Source organism: Kogia breviceps, chromosome 9 (assembly GCF_026419965.1).
Source record: "Kogia breviceps isolate mKogBre1 chromosome 9, mKogBre1 haplotype 1, whole genome shotgun sequence".
Classification (NCBI taxonomy): domain Eukaryota; kingdom Metazoa; phylum Chordata; class Mammalia; order Artiodactyla; family Physeteridae; genus Kogia; species Kogia breviceps.
In genome coordinates, this window is record NC_081318.1 from 74,842,909 (window position 1) to 74,857,340 (window position 14,432).

Genomic DNA, 14,432 nt, shown 5'->3' on the forward strand with positions numbered 1-14,432 from the left:
CGCTTCCAGCACAAAACATGCCTTGGCAGAAACGTTTCTAAAGGAAATACATGTAAGACAGACAGAGTGATGCTCTCCTGAGAGCTGTCCCACAGCCCGTGTCCCATTTTTATCCCCTCAATCACCATAATTTATACCCAGAACTCCCAAGTCCTTCTCTAGCCCCTGAATCTTCCCTGAGCTCACCCTGTGTTTCCATCTAACTTCCATGTGGCTCTAAATGGCCATTCCGGAACGTCTTCACCCACATGGGAATCTCACAGGCTCCTCAAACTCGACATCACTTCCACTGACATCCTCTTGCCTCCTGCCCTCACCGGTTCTGCCAGCTCCTCTCACCACTCAGCTTTATGTCACCCTGCGGCCCTTCCCCGCTTTCCAGTCACCAGATCCTCCTCTGCTCTGCTCTCCTACTTTCCTCCCCACAAGCCGTGCTGACAGGCCCTCACCTCCACAACTTATTCTTTTTTTTTTTTTTTTTTTGTGGTACGCGGGCCTCTCACTGTTGTGGCCTCTCCCGTTGCGGAGCACAGGCTCCGGATGCACAGGCTCAGCGGCCACGGCTCACGGGCCCAGCTGCTCCGCAGTATGTGGGATCTTCCCGGACCGGGGCACGAACCCGCGTCCCCTGCATCGGCAGGCGGATTCTCAACCACTGCGCCACCAGGGAGGCCCCACAACTTATTCTAACCACCTTCTAACCAACTTGTCTCTGCCTCTCCTCCTGTACCCCATCTCCTAGAGACGCCAGGATTCTCCTTCCAAAACCCAGATCTGGTCCTGCTTTCCTCCAGACTCACACCTTCAGGGATTCTCCCACTGGCTGCTCGAGAATTCAGAAAGACTCTTCCTTTCTGCTAGGGAGTCCCAGGTTGGCCCTGCACCAGCAGGTAACTGCATGGCACCTGGCGTAGAAAAGGGACGTGGGAGCAGGACTGAGGGGGACAGGCAAACAGCGGGAGAGCGTGAAAGGGGGGAAGGAAGAGAGAAGGGTGATGCTCCCCGACTCCCCTTCCTTCCTCACCACTGTGGCCCCTCCCCGGCTGAATGCCAAAAGGCCCAGAAGTACCAGACTCTCTTCCCCCAGTAAATGTATTTTTACAAAATGAGATAAATTCTGATTATTTGATGATATAAATACACATCAGAGCAACTCTCAGGGAAGACAAAGTCCTCACATGTCAGATCAAAACAGGTAATGAAACAGATGGAGCAAGGGAGAATAAAGGAAAGAATCAGCTGTGATATGTAGTACACCATTTTACATAAGTGACTCGAGCATCTGTGGATTTGGGTATCCATGGGGGTCCTTGGAACCAATCCCCCATGGATACCAAGGGAGGACTGTACTTGCATATTTGCCCCATTATTACCAAAGGGGGCTGTGCTGCTCAGTGAAGAAGAGACGAAGAGAGACTCTGGTTAGACAAGGGGAGAGAGAAACCCTGGCTGGACTCAGCCGCCAACGGCAGTGACAAGTTCACATAAGAAAGAGAAGAAAAAAGGAAGTGGCCCCAGGAAGGAAGACCCATCCTTGAGGGTTTGTGCCAGCAGGAAGCTCTGGCACAACTGGTGATCCCTTTGCGAATTCTCACGGCTGCTTCTCAAGGTCTCTGCTTGCCAACAGCCCAAGCCTGAACCCATAACCCTCCAAGGCAAATGCCGGATCCTAGTGCTGTGAATCCTAGTGTGTCGAATCCTAATGCCTAGTCTTTGTAAGTGCAAGAGGTATGCAATATCTAAGGGTGCCGTTGTGAGGACACAGGAATGGCAACGGCCTCTGGTCCTCTGCCCTTGTCCCTCTAACCATCAAACAGGACACATTATCATTCTACTCAATCCCCACCAAAAGCAAAACAAACCCCTGCCCTCCCTACAGGCTTCCCCCGCTTAACTACAGGCAACTCCATCCTTGCAGTTGGAAGTAATCCTTGAGCCCAACAGCCCGCCCCCCGCCTTACAGTCTACGCTGTATCCATCCCCAAATCCTATCAGCTCTGCCTTCAAGGGATATCTCCCTTCTGACCATTTCTCACAACCTCTACTCCAACTGCTGTTGCTGCAGCCACAGGATCTCTTACCTCGACCCAGGAGCCAGAGTGGTCTTGTTCACATGTAAGTTAGATCGTGTCCCCCCTCTGCTCAAAATCCTCAACTGACTCCCTATCTTTCTCAGTATAAAGCCAAAGCCTCTACAGTGGCTGACATCTCTCACTTCTCTACTCCATTCCAGTCACTCTTACTTTGCCTTAATGCTTCTGTCTTGGGCCTTGCCCTGACGGTCCCCTTATCCTAGAACACTTCCCTCACAATGCACACTGCTTCTTCCCTCACATCCTTCAAGTCTCTGTCAACCTCCTGAAGAGGCCTTTCCTGACCCTCATCTCTATCGCTCATTTCCTACTGTATTTATCTGCATAAAGTTTTCTACCATTAACTACCATAAATCTGTTTGTTTATGAAATTGCCTGTCCTCTCCCCTCCTAGAATATAGGCTCCATGGGAGTAGAGATTTCTGTCTGTTTTGTTCCTGGTTCCATCCCCAACACTTAGAACACAACACAGTCCATAGGAAGCATTCAATAAATCTTCATTGAAAACATTAACTGAGGACCTTAAACTTCAGGGAATGCTCTGCTATCAACCACCATCCCCAGACGACCACAGCACAAGACATCAGCTTGTTCTCTGCAGTCAGCTCAACTGAAGGACCCTGTTTATACTCGAGCTATTTCCCTCAGCTCTTCCATCACCCTCCCAGCTCCCTGTAGCAGTCCCTCCTCCCAGTGACCTCCTTGTCTCTAAAATTCAACATGAATGACTTTCTTATATCAAACTCTAAAGAGCTGGTAACTTTGAAAATATCTTAAATAAAATAACAGCAACCAATGGTCACCCTCACTTCCTCATCTTCCCCTAAGAAATAATTAGTACAGTCTTAGTGACAGTTTCCAACCTGACCAACTGTTTGACAATCATTTACACAATTCATACTGCATCAGGAAAGAAGCAGGAAATTCCCGACTGCAAAAGGTCTCCCAACACAAACTCTCAGCTCTGAGAGGGCTAAACAGTCACGTGGCGTTGATTTCCAATAAAAAGCCTTAGGAAGTAGCATACAAGAGCCATTAGCTGGGCGGTAGAATTCATTTTATACCAGTCAGGTCCAGTATAATTTCTAGAAACTTCGGTTTAGCTGGTATGCCTGCAGGGGTTCCCAAAATTCTCTTAGCAAAAATTCCTTCATGAGAATTATGTAATGAGTTTGAGATTATTCTAATGACGTTTTTCAAAATAAAGCTTACCATAAATCTTCTATACGAGAGATAGAACACACACTCCTTAATCACGTTTTGACCAAAATATTTGTGCCTCAAGATTCAAAAGCAACTAGTATCATCTTGTAATTGGAAAATCCTACTTCCTTTTCAACAGTGGAAGAGGTTTCCTGGGATTTCAGGATGGAAATCTGGAAGCGTTTCTTACAGAAATATTATCTAAATAATAGCATTTTGCATTTGTATATTGATGTAACCTTAAAAATGCACAAGTTCTATCTATCTACATCTAGGTCTCAATATTGAATGGCATATTCACTGAGTTGCCAAGAGCTACCACTCCACACATAACATGGTTCCTGCAGGAAAATGTGTTAAATGCATCCAACAGCCATAAAATAGACAAACATTTGGAGTCTAGTGGTTCAAGAGGTGTAGGCCATGCATAACTGGCATGTGTTAAGCCAGGTGAGGTGTCACACATGACCTTCCAGGCCCACGTGAGCCAGCACGATCCCAGGCCCAGGTATGTTGCACATGACAGAGGACACGAACAATCAGTTTTCATGTAATACTGCCATCCCTGGGGCTGTCATTTGTTTCTGAGTGTCTCCTACATAACCCCTATACATCAACCTTCGCCTTAAACAGAGATATTCTAGACTGAGACTTCATGAATGTGGGGAGCACGTGTATCTCCAAATCAGGAAGAGGATGTTCCTAGGGAATTTGGAGCAGGTCCGTCAACCACCTCCCACCCTGAGCCAGGCTGACGCTGCCCTGCCCCGCCCTGCTTGGTCTGGAGGGACCTGAGGAAAACACAATTTTTAGCGTGAACCTCAGACTACCCCTGCTAAAGGCTGGTGAAATTCTAGGGCATGGAATAAACCAGAACCAAGACAAACTCTACAGGAATCTTTCAAACATGATCCCACGACAAACAGGAGATGCACAGTACACACATATAAGAAAAAAAAAAAAAAGCACATAATACTTAGTGGGCTTAGCAAAATCCATCTTTAAGATACTCTGACAACACAAGTGAGAGTTGCTTAGCCTGATCTGTGATTCAGAGGCATCTTGGGAGAAGTCATATCCAAGGTGAGGTTCTGACGGAAAAGGAGTAGCCCTGGAACTCAGCAGGATGACCACCACAAGGAAGTGGGAAACAGCAAGAGATAAAGCCAAGGACAGAACAGTCAGGGCCTGTCTATGGCTGCTATAGAGTTGTGGTTTTATGCTGAAGGCCATGAACTTTGGCTGTAAAGTGAACGAGATGGAGGAGAAGTACCTAGAAGAAGATATAAAATCAAAGGTAGGTTTGGTTTCGTCCTCTTACAATTGACAGAACCATTTGTTTGAGAAAGGAGAACAGCCAACAGAGAGTGAGGAACTGAGAAAGCAGGCACGGGAAGTGTCCAAGGAAGGGTAGGACCCACAGCCCAGGCAGAAGAATGAGTCTGGAACAGAAGGAGGGACTCTTCCTCCACCATGCTGGGAAGAAATGATGATAAGTCAGCTGACAATGCCAGAATCCACGTTCTTCTTGGACAACCCAGAGTCTACTCCACACCTGCTGAATGTCAGGCAAGGAAAAGTATTAGGGACTTTCTCTTTCAGATTTACTTCTTGGGCCAGATTTTAAAAAAAAAATTTCCCTAAGAAATCATTGCCACAAAAGAGAATGTTCCTCAAGGGACCCAGAGTCAATCTCTACTGAAACCAACACCTACTGACCCCAAGAGGATAAGAAGGTGTCATATCTGACACTCAAGTACTGTCCCACCTATATCTTCCCATAATATCTACAACCGGACAAATCTATTTTGCTTAGCAAAGCAAATTCCTATTACAAAAAGAAAAAGTGGGGGCTTCCCTGGTGGCGCAGTGGTTGAGAATCCGCCTGCCGATGCAGGAGACACGGGTTCGTGCCCTGGTCCGGGAAGATCCCACATGCCGCGGAGCAACTAAGCCCGTGAGCCATGGCCGCTGAGCCTGTGCGTCCGGAGCCTGTGCTCCGCAACGGGAGAGGCCACAACAGTGAGAGGCCCGCATACCGCAAAAAAAAAAAAAAAAAAAAAAAAAGAAAAAGTGGGACGGTAGAAGAATGAGAGTCGGATTTTTTTTTGAGATCATTGACATTATGAATACAAACACCTGTTCAACCTTCTCAAGAGAAGATAATTTTTCATAGCATCAAGCTATCAGTTATACTTATAGAGGAAATTTACCAAACAGTAGTAAATTGTGAATGTAACAAGTTTTATTAAGGTCCAGGGTATACAGTGACACATTCATCTAAAATTGAACAAAGTTATTTCTAATATCTCTTTCACATTTTATATTGAAGATTTGAGAACTAATGCTTAATATTTAATTAAACAGCTACATTTCGAATGCTGGCACAAGCATGCCTAAAAGTTCAACTGTTGTTAAAATTCCTGTATTGTTCCTAAATTGATGTACTCTCATAAAGATAAGCTGTCTCTTCCCACACCTGGAATAAGTCTGGTCTGTAAACAATGGAAATTTTGGAGGACTTAGTGTTTCCTTGGGACAGGGGGTGATGAGTAATAACAAAGACTAAGACAAGCTGGTTTCACAGCATTTTTTAAACAAACAATTTAAAGTGATAAATGAAAATTCTCTTCACCTATGATTCTAATACAAAACTTATGCCAAGTTCCATCATGAAAAGTTTTTTTGAGAAATACTCAAAAAATGTTTGTTTACTCATCCAGTCTTTCCTCCTCTTCAAGATTCATGAAATGAGAGCCTAATTACGAAAAGTGAGGAATACAAAGAGTAGGTTTGGGACACAGGAATGACAAACTTGAAGTTGATCTCCCCAGTTAGAGGCTGTTAATCTCGCACTATTTCAGAAATTAAGGATGCCGATGGATTTCTCATGTTGCTTATACATGTCATGTAGAAAAGGACAAGTTAGGCAGGATAAGGAGAATAAAGGGATCAGAGGTGACAGGGTAGTTGGTGGTGGTACTATTATTGTATATAAGGTCCTAAGAGAATGCAGGAACCTGAATTTTGGGAGTCATCACTGTGGAGCTGATATTAAATACATGACTGGGTGAGGGAGAGTAAGAAGAGAAAAAGATGTCTGAAGACTGAGCTCCAGGACACTCCCTGTTTAGAGGTTAATGTTTCCAAACGTAGGTTTTATTATTATGCATGTGTGGTGAGGCCAACAGATCAGGAGATAACTGCCACTGAAATGACAGGTCAATATGGGGAGAATTTACATCTTAGCAATTCTGAATCTTCCAATCCATGAATATGGATAGATCCTCTACTTACTTCGATTTGATTTTTTAAATCAGGCTTATGAAGTGTCTGACATACAACTTTTGTACATTTTCTTGGATTTATACCTAAGTATTTCATAATGCTTTTTGTGCCAGTACAGAGAAATACATTTTTTTTTATATTGACCGTGTAGCCTGTGACCTTGCTAAACCCACTTATCAGGCCTAGTAGGTTTTTTGTAGATTCTTTGGGATTTTCTATGTATATAACTATGTCATCTGCAAAGAGAGATGGCTTTATTTTTTTCCTTCTAATCTGCATACACTTTCTTTCTTTTTCTTGTCTTACTTGCACTGGCTAGTATTGAAAAGAAGTGGTAAGAGGCAATGTATTAGCCTTGTTCCCAATCTTAGTGGAAAAACATTCAGTCTTTTGCTATTAAGTATGATGTAAGCTGTAAGTATTATGTAAGGTTTTATCAGATTGAAGAAATTCCCTTATAGTCCTACTTTTCTGAGAATTTATATCATGAATGGATATTGAGTTTTTTTCGAATGATTTTTCTGCATAGTCTTTCTTTCTTTGGACTGAATCTGGTGAATTACATTGACTGATTTTTAGATGTTGAATCATCTTGTATTTCTGGGATAAATACCATTTTATGATGTATTATCATTTTTATATATGGCCAGATCTAATTCAGTACTATTTGATAAGACTTTTGTGTTTACATTCATTTTCTTTTTCTGAACTTTGTCATAATACAGCTGGCCTCATAAAAGGCCTTACATTACTTACATATGGTCGCATCTCTTACAGGGCTAAGCACAGCACTTTACACAAACCTGATCGTCAGTAAATGCTGTTAAGTAAGTTACTCAGTAGAGAGTAGACCCCTTTCCTTACCTAAAAATTAAGAGGAGCAAATTCAATTATCTAGGAAATCCCTTCCAGTTATAAATGCAAATTTACAGAATTTCAGAAGTGTTAGCCAGGTGGCAATAGGTACCATGCTCAATAAAATCTTTATGTTCTGAAAAAATTAATCTGGCTTCTTTACATAGTATTTTGAGACTCTGATTTAATTAACTTTCACATTTCCTATCACTTAACTGAGTTTTCTGTAAGGTTAACTTTATAGAACAGTAGATTTCAACCTTGGTATGCATTAGCCTCACATGTAGAACTTTACAAAAAGTACTGATATCCATGTCTCATCTCTCTACTCCAATCCAGACTCAGTATATCTCAGGTTATACCTGTTTATTTTTTTAAGTATCATGGTTGAGAACCAGTGCCATGAAGATCACTTCCAAGTTCACCTTCTGCCTTCAATTCATGTTGCTGCCTGCCACCAAGTACAGAGGCCTGCCCTTTCGGCAAGTTACATAACCTGTCTTGCCTCAGTTTCCGCATCACAACTCCAAACTACTTCTGTGAGCATTAAATGAGTCATATGGAAAATGCTCAGAGTAGTGCTTTGCATGTGGTAAGTACATGTAAGTGTTAACTATTACTGCTATTTTTTGTATTATTGTCACTGCCAGGGCAGCTTAGGCCAAGTGACCAAGCCATTCGTTCCCCATTTTTAAGTGGGGGACCCCTTTAACATAGAAATAGATCACAGACCCACGAACTCTGTACCTGTTGAGCAATTATATGACAAAAACATTACCGTGAATTCAAATAAATTGTATTTTACTTATTTCGGCAGCATCTATATACAGTTAAGTCATTCTTTCTATTCAATACAAAGACAATGCTTAGCTTCCCTATAGATGTGCAGACCCCTGCAACCAATCGGAGCCTCGGCCCCCCACTGGTTGTGACCCAGCGCTCCAGCCACATCAAGCTGCCTTGTACCCTCTCAACACGCCACCCGTCTTCCTAACTTCCTGCCCTACACACTGTACCATCTACCTCAAGTGCCCCTCTGCTTCTCTACCTAAAGCATGGAGTCATGAGTGTTAACAAATTCATCTTAATCCTCTGGGCTGAGCTTTTCCTAGAGTTGGTTGGCGAGGAATGGAAGGTGTACTCTGCTCATTAACAGTGGGGTGGGGTTTTGGTTTTTTTGTGTTTTGTGTGTGTGTGTGTTTAACACATAGGTTAGAGTCAGGGAAGGTCAGGGTGGGATGCAATGAGAGGAAGTTTCAGCAGAGGTCAGGTGATTGGATGGGATGTCTATGGAAGCCGCAGCCAGACCTCAGGAGCATCAGAATGTCTGCTGATGCTGACATTCCAGGAGGACGCATCAGCCAGGACCACCGGGCACTGATCAAGCCGAGAGACACAGACCCAACTGACAGTAGGCTCCACAGTAAAAGCGCACCCCAGTCACACTTCAGATGTCACCAGGCAAGATCAATGCAGATGGGAAAGGGCCAACCTGACGGGCAAGCCTGGTCTGCTAGGGTCAAGGGCCCACACCACTCACCATATCCCCAGGGGCTGTCTTGCTGAGGAGCAAGCAGAGGGCGCAGAGAGACTGAACCTTTTTACCAAAATATGCTCAAGAGCTAACAAGGAAACCTTTTAAATTTCCTTATCAGAGTCATTTTCCTGGATTAGGCTAAAATTATGGGGCTTCTCTTTTCCTTCTTTCTGGCTGTCCAGCAGGACAGAGGTTCATGTGGACAACACAACGCTTAGAGAAAAATGAAGAAGTTACATTTTACTTTCCCTGCCTGATTGCAGCATAAGTTAAATTTTAGCAATCTTCTATGACTCTTTTAACAGCAGCATAAGTGTTAACTGCCCTGTAATTGGCAGAATATAGTTTTATGTATCAAGGTTCGCAGACTCAGTTATTCAGAGCACTGCCACACCCACCCCTGGGCAAGCCGGGAGGGCTGCAATACAGGCAGTTGAATTAAAATAGCTAAGCTCCCGCACAGTCTAAATTCTCCAAGTCAGTGTTAGACAGAAGCACGTCTTACTTGTCCTAGAGGAATTATTAGGCTGCCTTTCCCGACCGACACTGTTACTTCAGCGTTCCTAACTGCCCCACCCCCAATAAAAAAGAGGAAAAAAAGGACATTCTGGATGATTTGATTTGCCTTTCAGTTTGAATAAGATTCCACGATTGTTCTTTCTTCCCCCAGAGACAGTACCCTTGACAAGCAACGCACTCACTTTTTTCAAATTATCTATTCACTTTGGATAGAAAAGTTATTTTGTATAGCATAGGAATTTTGTTTCTTCACATTAGCCTAGAAACCTGCATTAGTTCCATTTCCCTTCCTGCTTTAAACATTTTATTTTAAATGGGAAAAAAAATCTGTTTCTCTTTTCTTTTTAAAAATGAATCTTTACAGAACAGTGTTTACATAGAGACATGAAGTAGTTTCCTCACATAATTTTAAAGGGATTTAGAGAGAAGGCAGCAAATTAGGACGACCCCAATGTAGAACTGCACAGGCAGACTTCATGGCCTTCAAATATCAAAAAGGTTATTAAAAGAACCACAGGAGGGGCTTCCCTGGTGGTGCAGTGGTTGAGAGTCCGCCTGCCGATGCAGGGGATGCGGGTTCGTGCCCCGGTCTGGGAGGATCCCACGTGCCGTGGAGCGGCTGGGCCCGTGAGCCATGGCCGCTGAGCCTGCGCTCCGCAACGGGAGAGGCCGCAACAGTGAGAGGCCCGCGTACCGGAAAAAAAACAAAAAGAACTACAAGACCAGGTTTTCAGCTTGTGAATGGACAATGTAAGTTAATGAGTCAAGAGAATTTTAGAGGGCATTTCGGTAGAATAGGTTAAACTGAATGGATAATACAGTGGAATGAATACCGTAGGACTAAGAATGACATAGAAGAGTGGAAAATAAAATTGAAACAAAAGCAAGAGCCGTAGGTTACTAAAAGTTAGGGCTGTCCATAGACTGCACGTATCACGGAAGTTCTGTGGTCAAGGTAGGACTTGGACTCCCCCTTGAGGGGTGGGTAGAACTTGACAAGGAAAGAGTAGAACTTCACAAGGCTATGAGAGGATAAACGAGTGTGGGCTAGAATGAATGGAGATCACCAGATTAGAGCAGAAGTTATGATGGGATCGTATGTGTTGAACCTTAGGGAGGGCTGTGACAACCCAACTGGCAGAGGACAATATCCCTAGACATCTTTTCTTTGACCACAATTTACTCCAAGTCTGGATAACCTAAACTTTGGCTTTCAAAAATTTGGCCCAAAACATTATATCAGAGCTTAGAAGTCTGCTTATAACTCTAGTATAGAGTAAATAAATACATAAATACACACACACACACACACACACACACACACACACACACACATATATATTCTTGCTCCAGAAGAGACTTGCAGTGGGTTCAGTAATTTTATCTTCTTATAGTTTGTACTTATAATATGGGATAAACAGGTCTATAGCTCCCCAATGCCAATTTTCCCAGAGGAATTACCACCCCCAAATATACAAGTTCACACCAAGAGAAAAAGAATGTGCTGATAAGGCATGCTATAGTGATTATCAACCCCAGAGGCATGACACTGTATAAAGTGATCAGTGTGACAAAAGACTGCAAGTAATCTGGAATATCAGGAACCAAATTTTTTAAATAGCTTCATCTTTAGAACCTACAGTAGACTCAGGGATTCGCTGTAAAAAGGTCATCTCACTGGCATTCCAAACTGCTTCCTCGGTGGGAGAGAAAGGAGATAAACCATGAGGACTGCTTGCCAGTTTACTTCAGACACCTTTAATCTGGGTATGCCCCCTGGGACTGCGCATACTTCCGACTTCAGGATGGGAAATGGTTAAGAAAAGCTGCCGGTCCCACAGAGTCACAGCCACCTCTAGCTTAAAAAGCATTCCACTCCTTCTTAGAAAGCTTTTTAAAATTTACTGAAATGCTCCTGACTTTTCCTGGGAAACTTCTGACTTACATTAAGACCACATTGCATTAAGAAACATTTTCCTTACTTAGACAATCGAATGATGCATTATATTTGCTTTACCATGGCAAGGACCTCTATAAACAGTGGTGGTGCCAGTGGCACTGCATTCATAACCATTTCAGAGTCAGTCTAATATTTTTATAGCTTCTGGTTATAACGTCTCAGAAAGGGAAGCTAGAATGACCCCCATAACTCTTGGGCACACACTCTAGCAGTTGTTAAAAGCATGGGTGTTACAGCCAGACAGACATGGAATGCTCCACACACCACTTGTGTGACCGTAGATAGGTTACTTGATCGCTATGCCTCAGTTTCCTCACTTTAAAATAGTAGAAACTGATGAAATAATGAACATAAAGCATTTAGCATAGTTCCTGACATAAAATGCATCCTCTGCACTCAACCTATTAGTGTCTCATTAATATTCTGACATTTTATTTCTTTTCTAAAAGCCTGTAATAACTGTTCTGTATTGTCTTTCTTTTAACAAGAGTAACTCATCTTTGTTATGGTTGTGGGTGCTTCTCCCTGAACCTACTTTTCTTACCCATGAGATGAGGATAATACCACTTGCCCTGCTAATCTCAACGTATTCTAAAAATTGAATACATAAAAGTTGCTAACTGAAATTTTAATCTGCAATTCATTATACTGAAATAAGCTTGTCATTAATGCTGTGGATAAACAAAGTCATATCAGAATCATCATATGACGACTCAAGTCCTGTTCCCACACCCCATCTAATGAATTCATTTTAATTCATTTTAATCATAGAGTGACTCAGCATCTTCATGGGATAATGATTCATGTGTTTTAATTTGCCAAATGTTGCTTCTAGGTTATTTTCAGAAATGTCTGTTGAGCTCTTTCCTAGGAAAGTCACGACTTGGAGAGAGGATAAGATGTCAGTTATTATTTTATTCCAACTTAAGCTAAATCATGTTTATTCTCAACGTATATCACCTACTCATATAGCAATGATTAAATGAGAAGCAGCGTGGTGCAGCCGGTGAGGCACGGACTCCTGGAGTTGGAATACCAGTTCAGTCATTTATTAACTGGACTGAATTTTCAGCATTTTACCTTTCTGAACCTGCATCTGAGAAATGGGAATAAAACAATTACTTCTTAAAGATGATCTTGAAAAGCAGAGCACAGTCCCCAGAAACAGGGATGGCTCTCTAAGTGAGAATAATTTTACAATGGAACAGCACAGCATCTACTTACAGTTCACAGATGCCAGCTCTAGTGGGAAGGAGAGGCACAAGCTGCAGTAAAAGCTTGACACCATTTTGCCATGCCTCTTCTCTTTCAAATTCACAGTACAAGTAGCTACACTCATCAGACGAAAACTGGTAGAAAACATAGGTATCTTGAAAGCATAAATGCTGGTCCACTGTTGGAAACAAAAAAGGCGTGGATCAGTTTTGTAAAGCATATCATTTAGAGAGCCATAAACTGAATAACAAATTGAAAGGCCTACTAATTATTAGCGAGAAGCCAGGGATAGGACGATAATGAAGTCCATTCATGTTCACAGTCCCATTGAATTAAACAGGACTTACTGACCACCCTATTTTTATTACTTGAAGCTCTGGCCAGTACATTCACACGTATTTTACAACTGTTCTACTTCAGGGACAGGTGAAATCAATAGCAATGCAAAGGCAGTAGAAGAAACTTTTTTTTTTTTTTTTAGCATCCCAAAGCACTACGTTGAATTACTGCGGTGATACACAAATACAACACTATGGCAAGATTTAGATCAGTGGTTCTCAACCAGCACTGAGGGCATTTAGCAATGTCGGGTGACATTCTGTGTTGCCACAACTAGGGGGTGCTACTGGCATCTGGTGGGTGGAAGAAAGGGATGCTACTAAACATCCTGTAATGGATGAGACAGTGCCACCACCATCCCCCATTAACTAAGAATTATCTAGCCCCAAATGTCAACACTACCAAGGTTGGGAAACCCTATTTTAAAAGAAATCAAGACGTGGAGACTTTTTCAAAAAATATTAACACAAAATGTTTTGCTAAGCAGAAACCTGAACCTCACAAGCAAGCTGATAATTATATTCCTCAAAGGCAGTTAACTGTTTTTCTAAAGAAGAGCATCAGGTGCTAGGTGTGATCAACTAAGATTACACCCACATCCCCATCTGTACCACTTTTCCACAGTGGGACCTGGGGTGTGCCTTTCTGAAACTTACTATGTTCTCTGACCCTCAATATTTAACATCTATAGAAGAAAAGGGCTTCCCAGTGACAAACCAGCACCTGAGTGATAGAGATAAATAAAGAATCCACACTGCTTGACTTCTAAGTCTTCCATTCCCTGGCTCAACAAAGAGAAGAGATATCCACCATCTATTTTAGTTTCTAGTTAACATCAATTTTCTGTTCTTAGTTTAAACAGCTTATCTTCAAAGATCGTTTATGACTACTTACACAATTAAAATGGCATACACATTCTACTCATAAAGTCCGTTTCTGATTATTATTCTAAGTACAGCAAGACAAATCACACATTTAGAGCAACTAAAGATGTCACCGATTTTTTTAAAAAATTGTGTGCATCATTTTAAGTAGAGAAGGTAGTGGGTAAGGGAAAGACTCTTACAGGTAGTAGTTAATGCAACAAGTACCTAGTTATTTTTACAAAAGGTGTGAGAAGTGACAAAAGATGAACTGTCACATTCATTTATAAGAGAATGCAAATATTTACCAGCAAACACAATTTCCATCTAGATTATAATATCATCTAGGAAATCAAACACATTTTGGTCAAGTAGCTTAACAACATAACGATTCTGTGCCTTCAAAACATGTAACACTGACCTGATGACATAATTCCCATATCCAGTAGGAGCTGCCAGACCCCTATGGCCATAGATCTGCATTGGACCAAAGGACAGTGTTCTAGAAGCCAGTCTACCAGTTCTGACCCAACGCAGCTTCTCCTGGACAAAAGCAAAGA

At 42.4% G+C, this 14,432-nt stretch overlaps 1 protein-coding gene across 8 annotated transcripts in view; it reads right to left on the reverse strand.

Annotated features, from left to right (window-relative positions):
• RAPGEF5 (Rap guanine nucleotide exchange factor 5) overlaps positions 1-14,432 on the reverse strand; it is a 237,837-nt gene that overhangs the window by 163,655 nt on the left and 59,750 nt on the right. For all 8 annotated transcript variants that reach the window (XR_010842255.1, XR_010842254.1, XR_010842256.1 and 5 more), the window contains exons 4-5: positions 14,294-14,415; positions 12,680-12,848 (exon numbers count right to left, since the gene is read on the reverse strand). Coding sequence is in view for 5 of the 8 variants with exons in the window: in XM_067042644.1 (XP_066898745.1) it covers positions 12,680-12,848; positions 14,294-14,415 (291 nt within the window). In the remaining 3 variants the exon portion in view is untranslated. The remainder of the gene's footprint in view (positions 1-12,679; positions 12,849-14,293; positions 14,416-14,432) is intronic.